Here is a 25,454-nt window from a genome sequence, read left to right on the forward strand (position 1 = left end):
ATTTTCACTTGCTGGATTTTTTAAATGTCATGATATATTTGAAACATTTTTAATAATGCTAATTACAGTATGTCATTGTTGCTGTGTTTGCAGATAAATAGACACATGGCATTTTTTTTGGTTCTGTATACAGTATCTAAACATAACAAAGACATCAATTAACACAGAGTACTTTGCTGGGAAGGCTTTGACTCGCACTAACACGGCTAATGATATGACAAAACAGACCTCCATTTAGAACTTTTGTTTTTTTACTAACAGACAAAATCGATAAAGATAATTATTAATTAGAGAATTTATTATTAAACTTCATTTATTCAGCAATGCGCATATCTGTTGATATACAGTTTAATGCATCACCAACAAATAATGCATATTAAAGTACTTTGTAAATACTTTTACATGCATTCCTTACCTGTAAAACTTAAGAAAAACCGCTTAACTTTAAGACCGCTTTGTGGTCTGTTATATGCCACATTTGACTGCCTGAAAGTACCAATCAGTGGCAGGAAAGAGCTCCCAGTGAAATTGGTGGGATTGCTTTCTGTGCGTTGGGGGACTCGTTATGCACACTGGAAAGCACAAGAAGATGTGTTTTGCCAAACATGTCTCCTGCAAGCTAAGGAGCCGGAAGTGGGAGCATTGAAATGTATCGAGTGGACAAATTCATCGCTTAAAAGGGACACTTAGCTATTTTATGCATTAAAGTGCATGTGATGATTGAAGTGTCCCTTTTAAATACTTGTGTATTCATTGCTGTTTTATTTTGTTGTTTTTAGAGTGATTCAGTGTTTCATTTAGGTGTTTTAACTATATGGATTGAATCATATTGATAATATTGATTGTGGCCTGTGAGTATAAAGTATTCCGATATGCACCTCCTTCAATTTCTTTTGTTTATCACATTTTTACTATAAGTGGTCCTTTTTTTAGTTAGGCACTTAACTAAAGTATGTCTATAGGGGAGTGATCTGACCTGCCATATGGACTGTCTCAAGGTTTATCTGCTGACTTTAGCAGAATCTTGTGCCCGTGTTTGTTTGTGCATTTCAAGATTCTCATTAGGGAAAATGTGGCAATAAGCAGTACAGGGCAGGTCATAAGGTTAGGAGCAAACCGTGGAGGCAGTAGCCATTTCATCAAGATATCCCCACCCAAATTCCTTAACTTTGCATGTATGTTTTGCTTTTTTTGTTTTCCCTGGGTATGAGTGACACCGGAGTTAATTGAATATTAAACTGCTGGTGCAATGCATAAAAGACCCAAAGAATGTTTACAGGGGATGTATTTCTCTTTATGTCCAGGAACAGATATCTTTACACTCCATCTTGCGATATACTAATATTTATTTAATTAATGTTTTTGCAGTCATAATGGAAGCTGTGTTTCTACACTGAGAAAGAGTTTTTATGTGAGAAGACAACAAAAGGAAAGTAAGACGAGGATATCAGTGGTTGCACTGTTCGTTATGAGTAAGCCGTTATTTCAAGTCAATATGCCGGAGCAAGAAACCAGAAATGTTTGTGTTTGGCTACCCAACAGAGAACAACTGGACATCACCATCGGGGTAAGTTTATTTATTTTTTTATTTTTGTATTGTGTGTGGATAACATAAGATCTGGGAATTGATTCATGAAAGATTGTTGGAGTAAAATAGAAAATGATCATACAAAACTAGACCACAACTAGGTACTTATTTCCATTCCTGATTGTATATATATATATATATATATATAACAATTAGAAAAACATAAGTTAAGGACAAAAAGTGTTCTGACCAGGTTCCTCCTTGTCTGGAGCTGAAAAACTACAAAAAAGTATAAACTTTCGACTAGAACAGATTTGAGAAAATAAAGCAAAACCCCTATGTTGCATGTTTCCGTTCCTGATAAAACAGTAGATTATTGTAATTTTCACATTTTTATTTAGGACAAAGCAATCATGCACATAGTTTTAGCTAGTGGTAAAAACTGTTAGAAACAACTTCGTTACATCTATTACAGAAATGTTCGTTATAAGTTCAGTATAAGTTCATCCTAGTATATGTCAACACTGGGGAACAGTGATTTCCTGATACAGAATCGCTATTTAGATCCAGATCAATAAAATATCTATAACCTAATAATGTTTCTTCTCGGGAAGACACCCCTGCACAGTTATTGGTACAATAACTTTCCATGAATGTATAAAGTATTGAGAGACTGTAACAGGCTGCGTGGTTAGTGTTTCAAGTGCCCTGTATTGCACAAATGACTTCAACAATCCTTGCCACAGACATGGGTGCCTGTGTAGGTATTCTTCGCCTATACTTTATAGGTAGGAACTGGCCTACCACCTGGGAACATTTTTATAAAACTGCAAAAAAGGTGGTTTCTTCTTAAAAGTATACATTTGCTGTTCATGTAGGCTGATAATGTAAAGGGTATTATTTTCCTGTAACTCTTTAGTTCAGATCAAAACCATTGTTGGTCATAGAAGAGGGTCACTTGCATCCAAACAATAAACAATAAAACAAATGGACCAGATAATGTACCAGAGTGGTTGGTTTCAAGCTGCTTGCAATGCTGATTGTGGTACTATACATGCTATTGCTTTATGACATTTGTATTCTAACATACTCCTTGTTTTTCTTCTTTTTTTTTTTTTGCAGGCAAAAGCAACAGGGCAAGAACTTTTTACCAAAGTTTGTGAATCCCTTAACATCCAAGAAGCTCACTTTTTTGGGCTTAGCATCGTTAAGAGTAGGTAGCAGACTTTTAGTACTTAAAAACACATAAGCAATACATGAACACAATCGATAAAATATTGTAAAATGAAATACTACACACATACAGGCATTAAGTATTGAGATTATGTGTCTACATGAATAATTCTAACATATTTCTTTCTATGAAACGAGATCACAAGATTCACTTATTCACCGTTTGATGATGAAACTCAATATGCAATTTTTGGGATCATAGGTGGTAAATGAAATGAGGCCTGCCATGTCCCTTCAGCGCACATCGTTTACACTTAGGGCCAGACTGGTGATTGCTCACAGGTCCAGACTGGTGATGGCTCAGCAGCCCAGAAACTTTAAGGCTAGAGAGTGCCAAAAGACATAAATGTGGCTGCCTTCTCTATATTTGTGTCTGCACTTTGTTTTTTTACTCACACACTGCACATTGCAATACCTGGTTGAGTGACTATGGAACAATGCTGGTCAGCGGCAAACCCGCCAGACATTTACCCAGGATGCCAGATAGCTAGTCCAAGGTCTGTTTACACTAACCCCAAAGAGATATGTTTATGGAGTTTATATTATGTCACTGCAAACATACTCTTAGAATTAGTGTCAAGTAATCAGTTTAAATATTGCTTTTCTTGGACTAACCATTATTTTTGCATACAGTGTAAAATTCCAAGCATCAGCCGAGCGTACAGTCTAAACAGCCAAACTTGCTTTTCAGCTGAAGGAACATATTTTCATAAATAAACAGATGACCTAATAAAATCAAACTCTTGACGCATACATATCTGTTGTATTTGGCCATATATATCGTCTAATGATTTACTGATATTACTTAAATGAACTAGACTGGAGGAGCGGACACCATGAAGTTCTCTTCCTTGTTAGCAAGCAGATGGGTTCTCTAGAGTCATCCTTAGTCTAGAGCACTAGAAATTCAAGGGCAGGGCCTGCTAAAAATCCCCAATGTTTTTCAGTTGAGGACATCAGAACCTTGTTTCTTTGTGACAATGGGTCTACTTGAAAATGAGTGAAATCTCAATGTATCCTTCCTGGTAAAATACTTTGTAAATAAAAAACTATTTAAAATGTGAATTCTGTCTACACTTTTGACTTTTTATGGAAAACAAGTAAGATCCTTGTGCATATATTCTGAAAAAAAACAACCTGTGCCCCTTTTGGAGTCATGGAAGTATAAATGAACATCCCATGGTAGGATTATAAGCATACCAATGCCTACCGAACTAGAAAATCCTCTTGTGCTTTTGGTAAAGTGTGTTGACAAATTGAATTAGTGTCTTTTCATAAAATACAGTGTATGGAAGCAGGCTGTTAATTGACCACAAGGCAAGATATTCATCTTAGGCCAATTAACATTTCCAGAGTTGTGAGGATTCGTAAGATGTTTTTTGTTTTTTTTCTAACATCTCTACAAAAATACGCTCCAGCAGAGCTTGATCTGATTTTTAATGCTTTGTTGGTGCTCAAAGTTTTGACTTGAGATAAAGAATGTAGCCAGACCATCTGACAGAGATTTTGTTGGCTTCATCACTAATCCAAATCACCTACGTGAGGACTAAGAAAGGGGGCTCTTTGTTTTTGTAGATGCAGGCTTACATTCCAACTATATTAATTTCATTAAAGCTGGAATGCAGTGAAGCATTCCTTCACTGATGGGAGGGCTTGGGAAGATGTAGTGCCGTTTGTATTTGTTAGCAGTAGCAAACCTTAACTGTCTAACTTGCGTGTTTACTTATATCAACACGACTTTCATTCAGGTGTAGCTCTTCAAAATCTAACTGTTGGTGCTTTCAGACATAAATGTTCTATCTGTTGGTGTCACACTGGCATAGAACAGCTCACTGAGAGCAGGCATTAGTTAACTTACAGCTCTGTCCCTTGGCTGCATGCCATCAGCATAGCTGGAACACAAAATAGCAGAGTGAAATTACCGCCCAAAAATCCAAATTTTAATTTAAAATATAAGGTTTACTGGTTCAGATTTTTTTTGTTCATTTGTCCCTAATGCTGTTTATTTAGTGTTCTTTAGCAAGATCCACCTTCTGTACTACTTACGGTCTTTCCAATAACAGGAGGTGGGATTTTTATCAGTGGCTGTTATGTATACGACAATATCTTGTAATTTTATTGTCAGTACACCAGTTTATGGAATGTTTCTGATGGTAGTACAGTTTGATTGGTTGCTATTGTAATAAGACCACTTTTTAAACTTTGACCCAGAATCACCTATTATAAATAACTCTTAATCTCTCTCTCAAAAACGGCCTTAACAGCTTTATCATGTCTGCAACAAAATCTGTTAAATTATCTGACCCCATTTATCTTGCTTCATTAACTTCTTTTGACCCTGGCTGGATCCATATGGGGATGAGTGGACTCTGTCTCTGTACTTCAAGGCTTGTGTCACAGGGTGGGGTTAACACTATACTGGTGGCAAGCCCTTCCCTTTCAAAACCTCTGGTGAACATATATCTGAGTGAAGATCTTTAGGACACTGGGATTAACTGAGTTAGGGAGGCTTTAGAATGTGGATTACAAGGGTATGGATTTAAGATCCTAGTTTAGTTAAGGTACAATAGAGTATATGCTCAATAAAATGACAAACAAAGAAAAGAAAACACAATAGCAAACCCATAAAATGTCATCTAGCGACTAGCATGTCTCTTGTGATATTTTAATGTGCTAACACCCTTCTCTGTTTTAGATAATGAATACATATTCATGGACCTAGAACAGAAGCTCAATAAATATTTTCCAAAGGAATGGAAGAAAGAGGCAGGCAAAGTAAGTGCCGTTATTATCTAAACTGTGATCTCTAAATATGATTACCCAAAACATGAGGGCGTTATTTGCCACACAACTAGATCAGTTAGGGCAAGAGGCCATGCCCTGATTTCCAAAACAATGTGGGACAATAGGAAATGCTGCTTTATGAAAAAAAGAAACGTGTTTAATAGTTGCTATTACACAATACCATAAATAACCAACTGTGCTTTTTCCATCTGTATCGTTACCTGCTGAACATTTTTTTCTGTTGTGATCTGTTATAACTTATAGCAATATGTAAAATTTTACTTGCATTTGTCACAATAAGTCAAAGGAGGAATCAGTGTTAATCCGTTGGGGACAGCTCATCATCTGGTGATATTGGTAGACGTTTTAATGTGCTTCCAATGTGCACATGCAACTTCCAGTTCTGTTATCAACATTGGCAGGGATCAGCAAGTTGCTTGCAAACATATATTGCCATTTTCAATTTTCACCTCACTTGATAAACCAGTGTGAAGTCAAAGGGAATCTTTTATTTTTTTATTTGGTTTTTAGTTGACGAGAAATGAAACAACTACATTTCTAGACAATTTCTTTAGCTGTGAGCAAGTCATTTGAGGCTGGCTGACATGCTGCCCTGTTTAGATCATCCATGATATCTTTCCAAGAGGTTAAATAAACATTACGGGGATGTAAGCTCTTCACCCACCCTTTAATTAAGTCCTAGTCTTGTATTACAGACAACATGTTGTTTATTATGAACATACTTTTAAAACTCTTTTGATGAATATATAGAATACGGTTACTCCCACCTTTACTGATGCTTTATCTATCAGATCCTAATAGACTGTAAGCTTACAAGAGCTCCTTCTGTATCCAGTATGTCTTAACATGTGTTACAACCTTACACGTTAACACCCTTCCTCCCATGTTCCTTTAGGTCACCTTCCTAGTCCCTCTATTGCAATTCATATACTAGTGTGGCTAGTCCAGTGGCACTTTTACCTCTTGTGTAATACACCCTAACTCCTTCTAGATTGTAAGCTTGTTTGAGTAGGGCCCTTCTCACGTGTTTCTGTAAGTCAAATTATTATGTCCAGTCTAACCATTGTACAGCATTATGGAATATGATGGCGCTATATACAACATTAAATAATAATAACAATGTGTTCGTTATTGTTAATTTTTACTCTTCTCTTATTGGAATAACACAATGGAATCTGCTTCCGCTCATAAATAATAATCAAATGCAACCAGATAATTTGTGTGAAGAGGTGCTCAATGCAGATTGTTTCTTATTCTGGTGATCATTATTATTGATTTATGTAACAGCATCATATTCTGCTGCACTGTACATTGGACAAACGGGATATAACAAAGTAAATCACATAACAATTTGGAATAACTGAAACAAAGTGACAAGAGCCCTGTTCAATGAGTTTCTGCTCAGGAGCTGTTTTCAAGACAAGTACATCTGAATATCTACTAAAGCACCTGCTTCATATTTAGCAGGATGAAAAGGCAGTGTACGCTTGGTATTGTTTTCCCTTTAAGAAAATGAAAAACACAGCCATTATATTTGATGTCACTCTAAAACTATTGCTGCTCAAATAATTGTATAGTAAAAACTTATCTCTGTTTGGAGCCAGGAAGTATGAATGACATCATCAAGGTTGTGTGGGAGATCAACATGCTGCTAATCCTGAGTAAAATTTCCACACGCCTTGTGATATTGAAAATGTGTACAAAAAATAGAAACAGTGGGCTATATGTAATGTCGGAGATAAGTAATTGAATGGTAATCCTCCTAAAGATTGCAGTGAAAGAACAAAGATGACACATTTCACATTAACCTGGGCCAATATATATTTTTTTTTTTTTTTTTTTTTTTTTCTCCGTTATGGAAGGAATGGCGTTATCTCTGGCATTTATCCAACCCATTAACAGTTATTTCCTCTATTTCTTTGTTGCATGTACTAAAATCTAGTAGATGCATAACAAAAATCTTTACTTAAATACTAAAAGTAGATGCAGTAGCAGCTTTTCTTTCCTGGCTTTCTGTTAATAAAACTTAATTATGTTAGCAGAGGTTTAGTAACTACTCCTTAATAAATAGAAAAACCCACTATGTGGATATCAAATACACTTAACATGGTTAAGGTGGATAAAAAAAACTGGGGGGAGAGGATACGTAAACCCCCAAGGCTGTTATACATGCAAGGTCGCTGGTACTTTTCAATACGCATATTGATAAGCTTATACAAGTAAAATGGACCGAATTGGCTTGCCTGTCTCAATGTGGACGCATGCCACAGTTCAGTCCACCTTTTTTTTTTCTCTATGTTTGACTATTAATCAGATAGGAACACTGATGAATCATAAATGTGTGTACAAAGAATTGTAAGTAACAAACCAAAACAAATATTGTAATCCTTGTACAGATCCTTTTTGCATTTCTAGAAGAAGAAAAAAAAAAAGTCTTTGAGTGTCTAAAGCATATCCGCTCATGGATCGCTACACAAATGCCTGGAATTTTTATGTAACCGGAAAATCCACAAACCTTTTTCAAGTAGATCAGTTAACTAAAACCTAAGTTATTAACCAAGTCTGAAATCCTTGCAAAATTTCATAATTCAAGAAGGAGTTTAAGTATTTACAAAAATTGACAGTGACAAAGACGGCTCATTTAAGAGGCACCTAAGTCTGTACAACACCAGGATAACTTTGTTTTATTGTATTATTTAATAAATCTAAAATGTACAGTAGCCTTAGCCTTACATTTTACAATTGTGGTGACTTAAGACTTCCCATGTTTTGCATTTGTGAAGGTTTTCTTTTCACTTGTATGCAGAAAATTTGTTTCACAAGCCAAACAACTTCAAGCATTGAATGCCTGGTTGGACAAGATTCTTAACCCCACTTTGGCTGCTTTTGCCAATAATTTGTCGTCTTTTCAAAAGGTCACAACATAACAACAAGCAATATGAATGATGGTTTAGAAACAATGGGTCTGTTCACCAAGATTCAAAATACTTGGCAGCAGAGTCAGGATTTTGTGCTTCTGTCGCACGTCCCGAATATGAAATGTGTAGTCAAGTGTTTATATCTGGAAACACAGGTTTTAGAGCTAAAGTAGCTGATGTACATGTCATTAGTATGACATTATTGGTGTAATTGAAACCAAAAGACTCATGCAAACGCTGTCACCTCTCCCTTTATTTTATAGACTTGTTAATTGAAATGTGTGTAGATACATAACAAACCTCTTCATCTCTATTTTACGCAGGTTGCAGAGAAGTTTAGCCCTCCATGTGTTGCCTTTTTCAGAGTGCAATATTATGTAGAGAATGGAAGGATTATAAGGTAATGTGGCTTTTTTTTTCCTGTAGTTATATTTGGACTACTTTTCCCACAAACAGTTTGCTCAGTGTTTGTTTAGTAAGCCAACTGTATTTATTTGTTTGCTAGACAAGAATCTATCCATTAATGTGATAGTAATGCCTTCAAAATGCTTTAGCTAGTCTGCTCTTTTGCCCTTTGGCCTGGGGCATTTATCACAGTCTTACTAACTTCCAGGAATGCAGGAACTGTTTTCATAAGATCTAAGAAACAAATGGAGAGGACTAGGAATGGAGACGTTGTAATACCAGTGGGTTTTTCCATCCATTAGTTTGAAGTGCATAACATTATAACTTTTTGAAATGGGGGTGCAATTAAATAAAACATTCAAATTCAGTAAATATATTGAGAGTAAGATCAAGTTTACATAGAAACATAAAACTCGATGGCAGAAAAAGCCATTGGGCTCATCTCGCCTTCTGGTCAGTAATAAATAATTTAAAAGAAAGGTAAAATAATACTGTCACATCTAAAAAGGTAAATTATACATTATGAATTGAAGTGCCAATAAAACCATCTAGTATGCAGACATTCGATAAATGTGACTGTTAATAAAAACTTTTGTCATAAGACATACCATTTATTGCTGCGATGATAAGACATTTTATGAACCCCCGTTTATATTTGTGCACGCTGCCCGAATGTCGTTAGTTTGCCTAATTGATCCCACACCCAAATAAAAGTCTACAGGACTACCAGGAATATTAGCCCAGTAGTTTATGCAAATGGTCACCAATTAAAACATAAGCTGGATAATGAGAGAGGTTTGTTTAATAACAATAATGCTTTATTTTTTAAGCAGACCTAGAAAGCAGTAATATGGAAAAAAAACAAAACATCAGTTCTCCCCTGCTGAGGACGAAATTAGCTGTGCTAATCACAGTGCTTAAATCCTTTTTATTTTTGCATGTGATGTGATTGTTCAGTGCTAAATTATTTTACTCACGCAGGGTATTATAATGAAGACAATAAAATGTGTGTTCAAGACAGATGTAACTGACTGATTCAGGCAATAAGCCACATAAGATATCAATGACTTTGCCACCATTAAAGACATTTCTGTTTCTTTATGGTCATTGTTTGGTGTAGAACTAGAGCACATTTATCATGGGGAGGTTGTATGGATGTCATGCATGGGAGGATAAGATTAAATGGAGTACAGGAGATGGAAGAAAGATGCTAAGGGGAATGAAGGTAAACTTTCATTTATTGACAGTAAAATCAAAGAAACATAGTCGTTGATGGCAGATATTACAACCTTAAAAGGAACAAATCCAGATACAGTTTTGGACAGGAAGGCCAAACAAAGATTTATAACATTCATCACAGCTTTCTTAAAACCTGATTTAGGTAGAGCATAGATGTTCTGTTTCAGTTGTTGTATTTTAAAAGCCAACCTCTTGTGAGACACAATATGAAACTTTTTTTCTAGAGAGGATTTAAAGACAGGGAGCAAAGGGTAACTTCCTCTGACAAAGTTACAGATAACGTGGGTTCACTTAACTTGTCAATGTATTTAAAGTTATATTTAAAACGAGGGCTGTGAACCTTTGGAACCTGGAGTTGTGTGCATGCTTTTAAGAATAGATCTTTTTGACACGTACACATTTTTAGTGATTACACAGTAATTAATGTGTGTCTTTTGAGTCTTGGAAAAAATTCAATATACCCCCAGCTTTTATGGGAAAAATGACAGTATTTTTGGTTCGTCATCATGAGGATGGTGCAGTAAAAAAAAATCTGGGAAATATCAAAGTCAATGGACTACGAAACTACTTCATTTTGAACAGAAATGTTTTTATATTGATACAATTCTCATCTTAACTGCTTGAGGACCTTGTCCATATACTTTAAACAATAAAGTATAGTAAACAGTAAATATGTGACTTCATAGTTGATTTTGTGTGTCTATGTTTTCCATTGTCCATGTCTTCTGACTGGTTTCTTTTTGTCTCATTAGTGACAAGAAAGCAAGACAGCTCTATTATTACCATCTTAAGGATCAAGTCCTTAGATCCCATTGCACTGACAAAGAGGAGATTTATTTCTTGCTGGCAGCCTATGCCCTTCAAGCTGATTGTGGAAACCTAAACTCACACATGAAAAACTACTTTGAGCCTGAGGCTTACTTCCCACACTGGGTATGGTCATAACTTGGAAGATAAATTTTCCATGTCTTCAAAGTCTCACATTTGCACCAGTAAAGCAAGTTTCAAAATGTTGTCACATCTTCTCTAAATTCCCTTTTCATTAGGTCCATGATAAGTAGAGATTCTGAAAGGCCTTGACGATTTTGTGTGTGAACCCATAAAGTTTAGTTTTTAGTATTGCATTATCAAAGAACGGAAAGCATTAGGGACAAGCCTGAAGACTAAACCTTTTTTAAATACAAATGTTAATTGTATTTTAAAAAAAAAAATACAATAAAAAACACTATAATAATGACATGCAATCTTATATTTAGGTTACAAACCTTTGCCTAATGTTTAAACCTCTAGCCAATGTTTAATATTGAGATAAGTTAAGTCCTAGCACATTCCTCGTTAACTACGTAACACATTAATCATAAGAAAAAATGTTTTTCGAAAAAGCAACCCCCCCCGGCTTTTTTTTCCCCCCCTACATCTGAATCGCTTGTCTGTGACACTGATTAAACATAACCTATATATTCCCTTACTTTATGGATCAAAGTACAAGTGCATTCCAGAGACCAACACTCTCTTCATTCCAAAGTATGATTCATTTATGGCCATGTGCATTATATTGCTGTTTGTAACAAATATAAATATGACTAAGTATCTTGTATTATTTTTGGTATGATTTATAAACTGGAGCTTTATTTTTTTGTGATTATTAGTACATTTTAATTCCATGTGTCATTATTTAGGTAATGTAGAATGTTTTTAGATTGTGTGCTAAAGTTCCAAAACATCTCCTTAAAGTATGAATGGTGTACTAACATGGCTTCTTGAAACCAAAGTCATCAACTTAAAGTGAACTTGTGGAAGCTGATCTTCTGGGTTCTGGTGGTGTGAGAAGTAGGGATGAAAAAAGGGAAGCGGGTTAAGGCTACAGAATTAGGCAAATTTTGCCACCAGGTGTCACTGGAATTAAACTCATTCAATGTGACACAGTCCCTAAAACAAATACACTGTTTGAAGAATAAGCAACTATTATATCGGCTGTAATAATAATGTTAACTTACAGGTGATGTCAAGGTGTGTTAACTTGCTTTACTCCTTAATAGATAATTGCAAAGAGAGGGAGTGACTACATCTTGAAGCATGCCCCTGAAATACACAAGGAACAGGAAGGAATGTCTGTTAAAGAAGCAGTCTTAAACTTCATAAGAGAGTCTTGTTTCCTGGAAGATGTGCCAGTGCATTGCTACAGATTGCAAAAGGTAAAAAACATATGTTTTTAATTTTCTTTTCTTGGCACCAATTACCCTTCTAAAGTAAATTATCTAACTTGGTGTGTTTTATGATACTCAGCAACATGTATCACACCTCTTCTTGATTGATTTGCTAATTGTCTCTATTTCAAAGTCTTCGGGTGAAATTTCATCTTGACACATGAGCTCAACAGCCTGATGGGACAATATTTTTTCAATGGGAATTCTGACCAGGGTCTTGTGTATCATCAGATCCCAGTGAATTTCATTGATGTTCATGGAGGGCTTTCTCTAGCTACAGGACCTCTTATACTACATAGATAGCACAGCATTAGTGAATACCTTTTTTGACCAATGTCAAATACTAGTCGTAGATGTGAAGCAACAAATATTTTGACATATCAAGGAGTGAAATTGGATGTAGGCCCTAATGCCAAACGTAATAGTAAAATTATGTGAAGCATGTATATATGTATGTGTATGTATATATGTATATATATATATATATATATATATATATATATACATTTCTTACAAACAATATTTCTACTACTACTGGATGCTTACTTTTTTGATCGCCTCCTCTACTTCACTTTATGGCTCTCATATGCATATGCTTATATAGAAAAGCTAGGAAGAAACTGTGTGAAACCTGTTTGGTATCTAACACTCTGGAAGCATATGAGAGCTATAATGTGAAGTAGATGAGGCATTAGTTTTTAGTTTGCTTGTGCCCCCCCCCCCTCAATAACAGATCCCGTGCCTTCATGGCTAGCTCTATACATCTATAACTCTTAAACAACACTGGCAAAACTGTCATTTGCAGAGCATTTGCAATTAAGACAATTTAAAAAAGAAAAAGAAAAAACATAATATACCCAATGATGTAATGATGTATTTTTGATCTTTGATGCACCATTAGTCAGTTCATGTAAGCAGTTAATGCACATGCTGTACCTCTTGCATTCAAAGAGTATAGAAAACTATACTTTTTCCAAGTCTGCACCCCCAGCCTTAGGATACCTCATCTGTTTTACACTCAACCAAAGAACAAGGCATTGATCTGAATAAATGACATGCAAGTCACTCACCTTTTCAACCTTGGTATAATCTGACATGTCATCTCAAGTGACGAATGTTCATGATAGTCCTATCCCCATATTGACTCACTGGTTAATATCACAGAAAATGACACATGAAATGTTTTGCTGCTGATCCTTAGCCACATTTAATTAAGACAGAATACAATACATACAATACAATACATAACATCAAAATTATGCACTAATATAAGACATTTTACCATTTTGAATGTATTTATTTAGCATAGAGAATGCTGATCCATATAATAATAATAATAATAATAATAACAAGAAGAAGAAGAAATATTAATAGTAGTTGTAGCTTAACTACACCATCCCTTTAAGAACCAGAACTTTGGTACATTTACCAAATATCTGTTCATCTGTAACAGTGCAATCCAATTGACCTAGAAACTACTTATAAGTACCGGTCTCTGTCTTGTGTGTGTGTATATAATAAATAATTTTTATTAAACAATAACAGAGGTACATAGTGCTTTATAGTTTACATTACAATAAAAGAGATGGTAAACAACTGTAGTCGTATAGTAAGTACAGTAGTCTACTGTACAACAGGTATGACTATGAATACATTGAGAAAGGAGGTCCTTGCCCCTTAGCGTTTACAGTCACGTGTTTGCCATGGTCTATGTATATTTGCCATGGTCTGTGTCTTTTAAAAAAAGTCTAATGTAACTATGAACTATATCCTGTTCTGGGCAAATGTATTTTACAGACTGTCTATTAAAATGTATCCAATATCTTCCTTAATGAAAGATCGCCATGAAGCTCAGTTATCACAGTGTTGATTAGAAGTAGATTAATGGATTATCCTTTGGATGTGATCATCAGAAATGGCTGAAATGTGGGATGTGAATACAACAAAACAATGTGGCCCTACCCAGCTAACCATTAAATATTTGATTTCCTCTAAGTACACATAATGTGCAAGATTCAGCCCCAGTGATTGTGATGGATTTATATGATTACTATCCTATTACGTGTGATAATTTTGTATCCTATTTTGTTGGAATTCAATCTAAACCAATATCTTATTAATTAATACTATTGCTACTTTAGTTACATTCTGGATTAGATTCATGCTTGCTTAGCACACCATGGTTGTTACAGAATGTGTAGTTTTGTGATGTTATTTCAGTGATAAGTATGTCATCATTACGTTTACATAATAATTCTTGCTGCATGACTGTGCATTGGGCTATTTGGTATGTTTACCTGAACTCTTAAGTAAATATGTACTGAAAAAATGTCCTTCCAGCCAAATTATAGCTGATCCTGCTTTCGCAAATATGATGTAATGTACTTATTTAGAATCACACTTTAAAATAACAAATAACTTGAAATGTGATATACCTGTGAATGTAGAGTACAGTTTAAAATTACTGGTATGTTTCCATGAGAAACTTGTTAGAATAATTATCTAGCTAAACAGTGGGTTGAGAAGAGTTAACAAATAACCTCATCATTTTAGCTACGATGAAAGTTCAACCATGGTGGTTTTCTACTACATAGCAGAAGATGGTACTGCATAATGTGTAGTTAATAGTTAATTCTCTTTAATTCCTTGCTTTACTTCTTTATAAGTTATGGCAACAGGAATTATGAAGTCACAGTGAAACTATAAAGGCTTTCTTTGTTGATCATCTTTGTTGCAGAAAGTAATGTTAAGGAAGATAATGAAAGTAACAGCACAAATGGCATTGTCCTAAAAACAAAGGAAGCTAAGATAACATCAACCATTGAATGAGCTTAAGCATTAATATGTTATGACATTGGCTAGAACTAGAACAATGAAAAATGCTAGTGTGTATTATTCATGACTGAACCAATGGATATTTAAGATGATGTATACACACTGGATCATAAATACAGTGTAGACATTGTTAATGTTGTAGGTCACAGGAGATAGTGGTTGCGCCATTAATTCTGGAGAAGAAAGTCACAGTAATATAAAATGTGGCTGGCACCGTGTGGCAAAGAGTTAAGGAATGGGTACTCACATTTTTGGGGGACTTAAGCAATTAGTCCCACAAAACTTCTTTAGCAGCAGTCCTGTGTAGTTCTGCTGCTAAAGATATCCCCAGGCGAGGATTGTATCGCCCGTGCAAGTTTTGTGGGACTAATTGCTTAAGTCCCCAAAAAATGTGAGTACCCATTCCTTAACTCTTTACCACACGGTGCCAGCCACATTTTATATTACTGTGACTTTCTTCTCCAGTATGCGCAACCACTATGTCCTGTGACCTCCAAGTTATTTACCAAGCCAAGAAGAGGAAACCTTGGCGAGTGGGCTGCTGCTATTTATAGGACTATTTATTTTATTGCTGTTTTTATAGTTTTTTTGCTGCATTGTTAATGTTGTAACTGACTTTTATATATGAAAGAGGATGGTTTTTTAATGGAATATCTCCATAGGTGTAAAGAGGCCCTTTATCAGCAACAAAAACTCCTGTATTTCCAGCACCACTTTGTGATAGCTATTCCAAGTTTAAAAGGCTAATTGATCATTAGAACAGTCTTTTGCAATTATGTTAGCACAACTAGAAATGACCCTGTTTCCCAGGAAAACAACTAAGTGACTTCAACGTCTTAAACTGTAGTGTGTGTGTGTGTGTGTGTGTATATATATACCTACAACTTTGTGCAATACAGATAATTTGTTTTCTTGTTTGTAGGATAAGAAAGAAGATCGACCCTCTATTATTCTTGGGGTGACGCTTCGTGGAATGCATATTTATCAGGTAATGGATGGCTTGATGAAAGCATCCTGATATCACTTTACACATATTCCATACACATTGAAGCGACTATAGAAAATTCTCATAATATTTTAGTAAAATATGTTGTGGTTAAAAATGCAGAAGCCTTAACAGACCTGATGACATTAGGAGAATTGGGCCCTATTCTGTATGGTGGCAATCAATTACATACGGCTCTGAACCTGAAACGCTTGCCCAACTAGATGTTCTATATTGCTACAAAGCCTTTGGCCTTGACACTGTTTCTCAAATGTTAAATAAACATAATGTAAATAGCATGCATTTTTCTGTTTGTGTCTAACTCGAACAGAGGCTGAGGAGGTACTCAGGCCTTAACTGTCTATCTCACACACTGGGCAAATGCATAGTGGGCTGGTGGCCACACTTACCTGTACCACCACTCAAGCTTAAAATTCTGTGGTCCGATGTTTGGCTGAATATGTTTGGACACATGCTGCAAGAGTATAAAATGTATGTAATTTTGTGGTCAGTGCTGCTTTTCCGGGCCTGGAGGTACTGACGGCTGTTCCCTTTTGGTTAAACTACTCATATTTTATATTACAATGTCATTTAATGTTCTAAACTTCAAAGAATATATTGTTTCCAGACTATCCTAGAAGTCTTTGCCGTGATTAAAAAAGCACATACTGCGTTCTTTTTTTCCCCTCTCCCAGTTCTTTACACTAATTATTCCTTTCTTTTTATACAGGAGGTAAATCACGTACAGCAACTTCTCTATGACTTCCCCTGGTCAAACGTGGGGAAGCTTACATTTCTTGTGAGTATAGGAATGTGTGATGTTCTTTGTGATCTGGGCACTGCATTGATCCTATTTACAACTGTGTATTTATATTGTGTTAACTACATGGGCAAGTTATCATGTAGACTACAAATTCAATCATACAGGTGATCCTGTGTTTAATTTTGTAGTGTTTTCCCAAATGTGAGCACACAAAATGTGTTATCATGTGGAAACATGTCACACAATCAAGACATCTGTAACAACCTAATTTTGCAAATTGGTTCCTGTTTATCGTTTGGTGATATCAAAGAAAAAACTTGAGACGCCAAAACGCCCGTTGTTAAAACCAAAAAGCTTTATTGTTCTTCTGCACATCCGTACGAACAAGACAGAGAATTCCTGTCTTACGTGTTTCGCCCATATGGGCTTAATCATAGACAAATGATTCTCATAAAGGAACCGATATTTAAAATAATAGTCAGCTAATCAGCATTGAAAACCTCCAATAGGCTTAATTATAAACACATGTAGTAATTCATCACAAAGGATAAATGAAAAACCGACTAAAGATATAATAGATATAAATAAATACATAAATAGCATATTTCATTACATGTGAAAAAATTTGAATATATAAATAAAGGTGGATGTATAACAGCCTTGATAGTAATAGAAGGATCTTTAGCCAAAGAGATCAGGGCCAACAATTCCACTTAGGAGAGATTAAATGTGTTGTATTTCTGTTTCAACAACACTCTTTGAACCTCTGCATGTACCATTTGATCCACACCCTACTTGAAGTAATTTGGTAAATTTGTAGGGACAAAAGGAATTCCTTCTGATAATAGGCTTACCTCTGGTTCTGCAAGAAGTCATGAGTAGAAATAAATTAAATAGCCATCACATCTGTTGGCAAGTAAACACATTTTCAACACTATCAACTACTTGGCTACTTTATACGCAAAGGCCAGTGGTTGGAGTAGTTTACAAACTAACAAACATGTTATAATACAACAATCAGATCACCTGCATGTATCGTACATATAATATAGTCTTGTTACATCTTTAAAGCAAACTTGTCAGATGATAGCTGTGTAGGTCTTCAGAAATATTTTTGAAAAGGTTTTTGGCTCCTCACATATGATTTCTATGTAGGTCCAACATAAAAATATCCTTTCTAGAAGTTAAGTTTTAAAGATGCTGCACTTTAAAGAGACAAACTACTGTTCCATGCATGAAGCTGCAAATCAGAAAATGCACAGTAAAGTGGTGGTGGTGGTGGGGGGGTCTGGCATTAGTATACCACAAGTTGCCAAACACATCTCCAACAGCCAGGGCTTTGCCCACAGTTAATTAATCCTATAAAAGGTTGACTTAAAAAGGCATCCCAAGCAATTCTCTGTATTTTATGTGATTATCCCTTCAGTGGAAATAATAAAATGACAAATCTGCAATCAATCAATGTTTTATTTGAGTGAAGCAGCACCTTTATGGCTGCGTGAATTTAAAATTACATATTAGATATGTTCACTTTTGAGCACTGTCTTGACAGTTTGTCAAAGTATTAACATATATAGTACCCTCCCAACTCATGACATGCCATTTAAACCAGTACTGATTTCTGCTTAGTGTGCAAAACAAAGTAACACCACTTCCTATGTCATTAGAATACATTTATATCTTTAGAACAATGTTTTGAGAGGTGTTTGCATGGGCAAGGCAGTGCTATAACAATGAGCCAGTCTTGTTTAAATCCTAATAAATTCTTAATTATTTCCGCTCTTCAGATCCCTCTGGGATGAGACAACTGCCTGATATTAATGGCTGACAAACATTATATGTACATACAATGTGTAAAATGTGTGTGTGATTCCTTCTCAGTTGTCATATGCATTTTACTATTGTGCACTAGGTGCATGCTCTAGAATTCAAAGTTGTAAAGTCTGTATTTATTGTAGGGTAAGAAGTTTGAGATTCAGCCCGACGGACTTCCCTCTGCACGGAAACTGGTTTATTACACTGGATGTCCATTCAGATCAAGACACTTACTTCATCTACTCAGCAATAGTCACAGGCTATATCTAAACATACAACCTGTGCTAAAACAGATTCGAAAGCTAGAAGAGACAGAAGGTAAATATATTTTAAAAAATACTTTGTCTCTAAGAAGCTCATTTCACCTGGACACAGCAATATGTATGTGGAAAAGAGCACATAGTGCACGTGCATAGTTGCCTATATTTGAAAAAGAAAATTCCAGGGACCCTTTGGAACACAGCTATAAATTTACCACGCCAATTACTCGAAAGCACCACCTACTCTACCCAACCCACATAGAATAATTTAGCTCTACCTAGTTATTATGGTCCAACACTACACTTGCTATGCGGTATCTATATCAAGCAGGTGAACTTTATCACCTTTAGGTGGGTTGGGTATTAGTAGAGACAATGTCAGCATAAATAAAATATTGTAAGACCTTGTGCAGATGTGCTTCAGTCAGAGAGCTGCGCCTACACAATGGAACAGACATTACTGCTATATAACTGCTAATATGTATAGGGTTAAACGTGTGTTAGAGTAAATCATTCTACTCCCTTTAGGCCCAAAAGAGTAAAAGTACACACAGACTGTCAAAATACATACACTTTCAAAATACAAACACACTCTCTCTCGCCTTTCTCATTAACCTTCCCCTTTTTTTATTTCTTTTTTTTCTACTTATCTCTCATTACCTCCCCCTTTTTCTCCCTATATTTCTTCTTTCTCATTATCTGTTCTCAATGTCTCTCTCCTTTCTCTTTATCTCTCCATTTTTTCTTCTCATCCCTTTCTCACTATCATCCCTTTTCTCCCTCTCCTTTTTTTCTGTGGTGTCTTGTGGTGGGAGTGCAAGTCTGCTTCTTGAGACCTGCTTCAGCGCTTCCTTGCAGTGTGCGCAGCCTCAGGGCTAAGCACCGGGATACGACTTTGCATCAATTGCTGGCACGCAGTGTAAGGGAGCACTGAAGCGGAGGTCTGACGGAACAGACCGCGTACTGCCTTTATCTTGGGCGGGTTAGAAGGAGATCAGTGATCTCCCCAACTGGCCCTGCATCTGACACCCACAGCTGCCGATTTCCTGGGACAATCTTACAAATTTTAGGGACTGTCATGTGAAAAACGGGACAGCTATCAACTATGCACGTGGTAGCATAGTTTCAATAGAATTATTGCATGTTCAACAAAGGCATTATATTTATTTAAAAAAATGTTTCACACGTATATCGTGAACCTAAAAAGCAGTTTATTGTTAAATATACTTCTGTTACAGAAATGGTTATAGTCAGCGAGATATTTACCTTTTGCACGGACCCAGGGCAGTGCCAAGTTGCCCCACTCTGTAATTGGTAACTTCCAGAGAATGTATTCACAATGTATATACAAACAGGCAAATACCATAGACTCATGTAAGTTATGCACAAGAGGTCTCTCCAGATAAAGAGACCTCTGAGGACCGAAGCACTTGCGTAACTTTACATGTTTTGCTGTATTGAGTCTATAAAATGAATCAACTAATCCAGCAAAAAATAATAATTACATATAGTTAACATGTGATAAAATAAAGTTACAATTTATGCAAGCACTTTTGACCTACCAATTTAAGAGCACCTTCAACTGGGGTATTTAATTGTTGGAGTGTTTCCAGTCACCTGTTTGCTTTAATTTTTTAATATACTCTTGTTTCTAGAAAAAAAGCGATACCGAGAATCCTATATTAGTGACAACATGGAGATGGACTTAGATCAGTCAGATAAGCATTCTCAGGGAAGCAGTAAGGAAAGCACCAAGGACAATCGTCTCTCAAGACAGTCAACAGTTAGCCATGGCAGCTCACACACCTCTGGTATCGAAGCAGATTCTAATCACAGGATGTCGGTGGAGATGTCCGTGGATGAACCTTTTGGGATTGAGACTGTTCATCGTAAGGAGAAATCTTACTGTTCCTCAATAAGCCACAGCAGCTCTGGAATAGATAGTGGCAGCAAAGGAAGGATAGAAGGGGACTCTCAGGATGATGGTAGGTGTTATCTGATATTGATATACCCAGGAAGAATACAGCCAAGCCCCTTGGATTTGATAAAAAATGTCATTAAGTTTAAGTGTATTATAAACATGTACTTGATATACTTTACTTTGTAGATGTATATGGATTCACACTATACACATAATTATATTACATATTTCAGTTTACTTAGTTAAAAATATTAAATAAGGTAGACTGTGTACATATATTTTCTATTAATTGTTTCCTTTAGAGGTGGAAGCGGCAGTAGATGACCCTGAATGCCTCATAGCTGACACTCCTTTACAACTTGGTCCATCGGTTTTAGAGGCTGCTGAAGAATCTGTTGATTCATTTGGAATAAAACGGTGCTTACAAGGTGAGGGTGTCTATCTGTTCTTACCATAACATTAGGGCTGAAACTTGTGGTTAGTGTGGGAACAAACTATCAACTTTTTCTAAAGATTTACATTATTTTAAAACCTTGATTTGAACACATTCCTGGAACAGATATACAGTAATACATATAAAGGTTTGGGCCAAGGATTTGGCCATCAATACCTCAGGTCTTTTTTGACTCCTAGATCATGCAAATTTTCCCAGTTGAAGTCTACTTTGTCATGATATGATTTTATAAGCCCTTTCTACTTTTCTACCGCCACATTGCCACATTTACGTAACCGATCAATGCAAAGGGTAAACTAATGAGAGTTTTTCGATTCCTTTATCTTTTAACCAACAAAACATTTTTTTACATAGATTTTGAACAGATGGTTTTCTTTTCCGCAACACCAACAGTGAAGATGAGAGGGCCTAGCGTGGATTCTCTGTACCAGGTGCTGATTTTGTCCTGTATTACACAAACCCATTGTCTGTAGCTATGTTAAGTACATGTTTGCATTCTTTTTTGTAGAATATTTTCGTTTCGGTTTTGTTGCGTTCGTTTTTGGGCAATTAATTTTGTTTACCGTCCTTCAGCTTGGGGGCTTTTTTGATTCAGAAAGACATTCGGAGGATGTTCCCAAAGAGGGAGGTCCCTGACACCTTCTTAACCTTCGGTTACAGAAGTTAAAAAAAATAAAAAAAAAAGTTCCCCAAGAAAACAGTCAAAGAGGTGCAGCATAAGCAGCAGTAGAAGTAGGTCACTGGGTCTAGAAAGGCAGACATTGGAAGATGATAGGCACACGCAGCCCTGTGGAACAGGTCTGAATTTCCACAACATTATAGATTTTTTTTTTTAAGTTTCCCCAACGTAACGAAGGTCAAGTAGCAGTAGTAGTAGAGCAATGGGCCTGTGCAGGCAGTCACCGGCAAATGATAGGAACATGTAGTCCTGAGTAGGACTGAATTTATCCAATATTTCACATTATACATATTATATTGTAGGGCTGAAACAACTAATCGATAAAATTGATAATAATCGATAATGAAAATCGTTGACAACGATTTTCATTATCGATTAGTCGAATCGATTTTTATCGATTATAAAAAGTTTTTTTTTCAGAGCAAATGCTCTGAAAAACTCCTCTCCTTATATAATCCGACCTCAAACAGAGATCGGATTATAACACTAGAATACAGATCCCCTGCAACGCTGCAGGGGACCTGGATTCCCCTCACTGTCAGCCGGTGGGTGTCCGTGCAATGCGCACAGACAACTTCCGCCTCTCCCCTCCACTTCCACTGGGGCTTCTACTATGCAGCGCCAGCATCACATGATGTAGAAGCCCCAGTGGAAGTGTCACGGTCAGGACTACTTGCCAAGCCGTGACTGTGTGGAGGGCGTGGGCATGAAGGGGTTAATAGCACCAGGCCTCTGGATTTACTAACTTCACCCCTTAACAAGGCATAAGTTACACCAAATTAACCCCCAAATCCTGCCTGTATCCCTCCAGGTAGTCTGCCACCACTCACGATTTTGATACCGGATTCGTGAGAAATCCGAATTAGAACCTTTATCTCTATATATATATATCAACCCACCCCGGGCAACTAACATATATATATATCCTGTAAAACTTAATAACAATATGGTAACGTGTTATCGTCTCTTAGGGTTTGTGGATATCGATACTAGAGCCCAAAGACAGACTTGGATTATGAATATTTTAATAACAAAAAGACAAAGATTACACAGTGCCACAATTACAAAAACAAGACATACAAAATAAAAGTAAAACAGCAAACAGTTCTTAAAAACAATAGGACTTAAACACAGGACCCTCACTCACGAGTTTCTCCAATAAGTAGGCCTGTGGGAACTCCTTAAGTCCAGATGGTTTCTTACGATGTTGTTCTGATCAGAGTATATCATGGAGTTCTGCTTTGAGGTCGCTGCATTGTCCCTAAATCAGACTTTTGCAAGCAAACGCCCCTCTGACCACATGACTGATTATATGACCCCATCCCCAAGAATCGGGTCCCATCTTTGATGTGAGAATTAGTTATGGTGGGGTAAAGGTGATGGAAACCCCTCCACTTAAGATAGGAATGGAATTCCTATAACTCAGGGTCCTTATCTGTTAGGCCATGAATCACCACAGGGGTCCTTTGGGAAGATGACACCTCTAGCCAGAACAGATACAGAGGGCATGCACAAAAACACATTTACATCAACCTCAGATTAACTCATTGAATGCCTAAACAAAGAAACGAACCACCTCTGCTGGGTTACCCTTCCATGCATCCACTACGTTATATGAGTTAATCATGACAAAGGGTAGTAACGGAGGCTGTCTGTGCACATCGTGCAGACCCCCACCGGCTGACAGAGAATCGAGGTCTCCTGCAGAGGATCATCCTCTCTGTCAGCTGGTGGGGGTCTGCGCAATGCGCACTGACAGCCTCCGTTACTCCCCTTCACTTCTGCTGGTGCTTCTATGAAGCTGCAGTGAAAGTTCCCGTCAGCAACGGAGGTTCACAAAACACCAGGGAGTCGGGAGAGAGGCAGAGCGATGGATGGGAGGGGAGAGGAGGCAGAGGGGTGTATGGGAGCCACTCTGCTTCCTCCCCCTCCCATACACCACTCTGCCTCTCTACCCGACTCCCTGGTGTCTTGTGAACCTCCGTTGCTGACAGGAGGCAGAGTGGTGTATGGGAGGGGGGAGGAGGCAGAGTGGTGTATTTGCTACTAGCCAAATTAAAGGTTTGGCTAGTAGCATAAAATGGCAACTGTCTTAACTAAACTCCACTCAGGGACATGAGAAAAAATGTCTGCTGCAGTCCCTGTAATACTCCAATCTACCCAACAATAGTACGTTTTCTGCGTCAAAATAAACTATTAATTATCTTGCAGTATGGTAGGTGAGTAATGAGCATTAATCTCAGCCTATGCTAAGCTGTCACTGTCTCACTCCAACTCTCATCAGTCAGCATACTTAAATATCTAATGCTTGTCCCTTCCCCTTGTAACTGCTGATTGGCCAGAGGTTGTTGGACCAATCAATAACAGCTATCACCATCAATCAGACCACCCCCATCTTTTTCCTACTTTTTATCAGCCATTAATATGTACCCTACTATACACAGTCCCTCCCACTTTGCCTTAGTGCAAAAATGGCGGTGTTTATATGTGGTGACAAATGGATGAATCATGACAAATTTTCACAACTTTTGCAGTTTGTTTTTGTCAGTTTCGTCGGAGATCTCCCTCGTTTTCGTTGATTTGTACAATCGTTAAAAAAAAGTCTAGTATATAGCAAATTGACTTACAGACAATTAGAGTATTGTTTGATTTTAGAGAACTTTAAAGTTCAATAAATACATCATATATTTTTGAACAATAAAATGATGCATATTCTGCACAATATCAGGAGCAGATATATATATAATCACTGATAAAATACTGATTTGGAATTACTGCAACATCAGATTTTATAAAACTATATTTACATGGAAATTATTTAACCAAATTTTTCCTCTCCTTTTTCTTAGGTCAAAATTTCAAAACCCAAAAATTCTACTGACCGCTATAGTCAAAGTTTAGATGATGTGCGTATTTACCAACAAAACCATCCTCCATTTGCTGCCCCCACACTAACTTCTGACACATCACAAAGTTACACTTTCGGATATCCAATTGAGGACAAAATGATAGATTACGAGTGCACCTACACAACAGCAGATTGCAAGATGAAATCGGCCTTATTTGGGAAAAGATCCATGAACTGTCTATCATTGGACCTTTTAGGAGAAGACCAGCTCCTTGAGTTTATAGTGTAGTAACCGAACTCTACAATTCACTGAATGAAGATTATTACTAATGGCTAGGCAGGTTTTACTGTCACTAATGGCTTCCAAATTTACCATGTTTTCATGGAAAGTTAAAGATCCATTTCCTTGTGTCTGTAGTAGTGAACATGTGATTAAATCTGGATTCATAAAGTTTGCTATGTTGCATGGAATGAGACTGTGGACGCAACCAAATTTTGTTTCATGAGTCACGAAATGTTAACTTGATCAGCTTTTCGTGTGTTCTGTGCCACTGAAGCT

The 25,454-nt window shown here is 36.7% G+C and overlaps 1 protein-coding gene across 1 annotated transcript; it reads left to right on the plus strand.

Annotated features, from left to right (window-relative positions):
* The first annotated feature begins 1,495 nt into the window (after positions 1 to 1,495).
* On the plus strand, positions 1,496 to 25,184 carry LOC149288026 (FERM domain-containing protein 6-like). The gene is made up of 13 exons (XM_089492164.1): positions 1,496 to 1,567; positions 2,651 to 2,741; positions 5,457 to 5,536; positions 8,808 to 8,884; positions 10,881 to 11,061; positions 12,168 to 12,323; positions 16,093 to 16,158; positions 16,886 to 16,954; positions 18,877 to 19,051; positions 20,649 to 20,978; positions 21,217 to 21,342; positions 21,723 to 21,799; positions 24,897 to 25,184. Exons 1-13 carry the CDS (start codon positions 1,496 to 1,498, stop codon positions 25,182 to 25,184), a joined length of 1,788 nt encoding a protein of 595 aa, XP_089348290.1.
* The last annotated feature ends 270 nt before the right edge of the window (positions 25,185 to 25,454 follow it).

This window comes from Sceloporus occidentalis, unplaced genomic scaffold, assembly GCF_023333645.1.
Source record: "Sceloporus occidentalis isolate IW3139 unplaced genomic scaffold, rSceOcc1.0.p SCAF_54, whole genome shotgun sequence".
In the NCBI taxonomy this organism is placed as follows: Eukaryota; Metazoa; Chordata; class Lepidosauria; order Squamata; family Phrynosomatidae; genus Sceloporus; species Sceloporus occidentalis.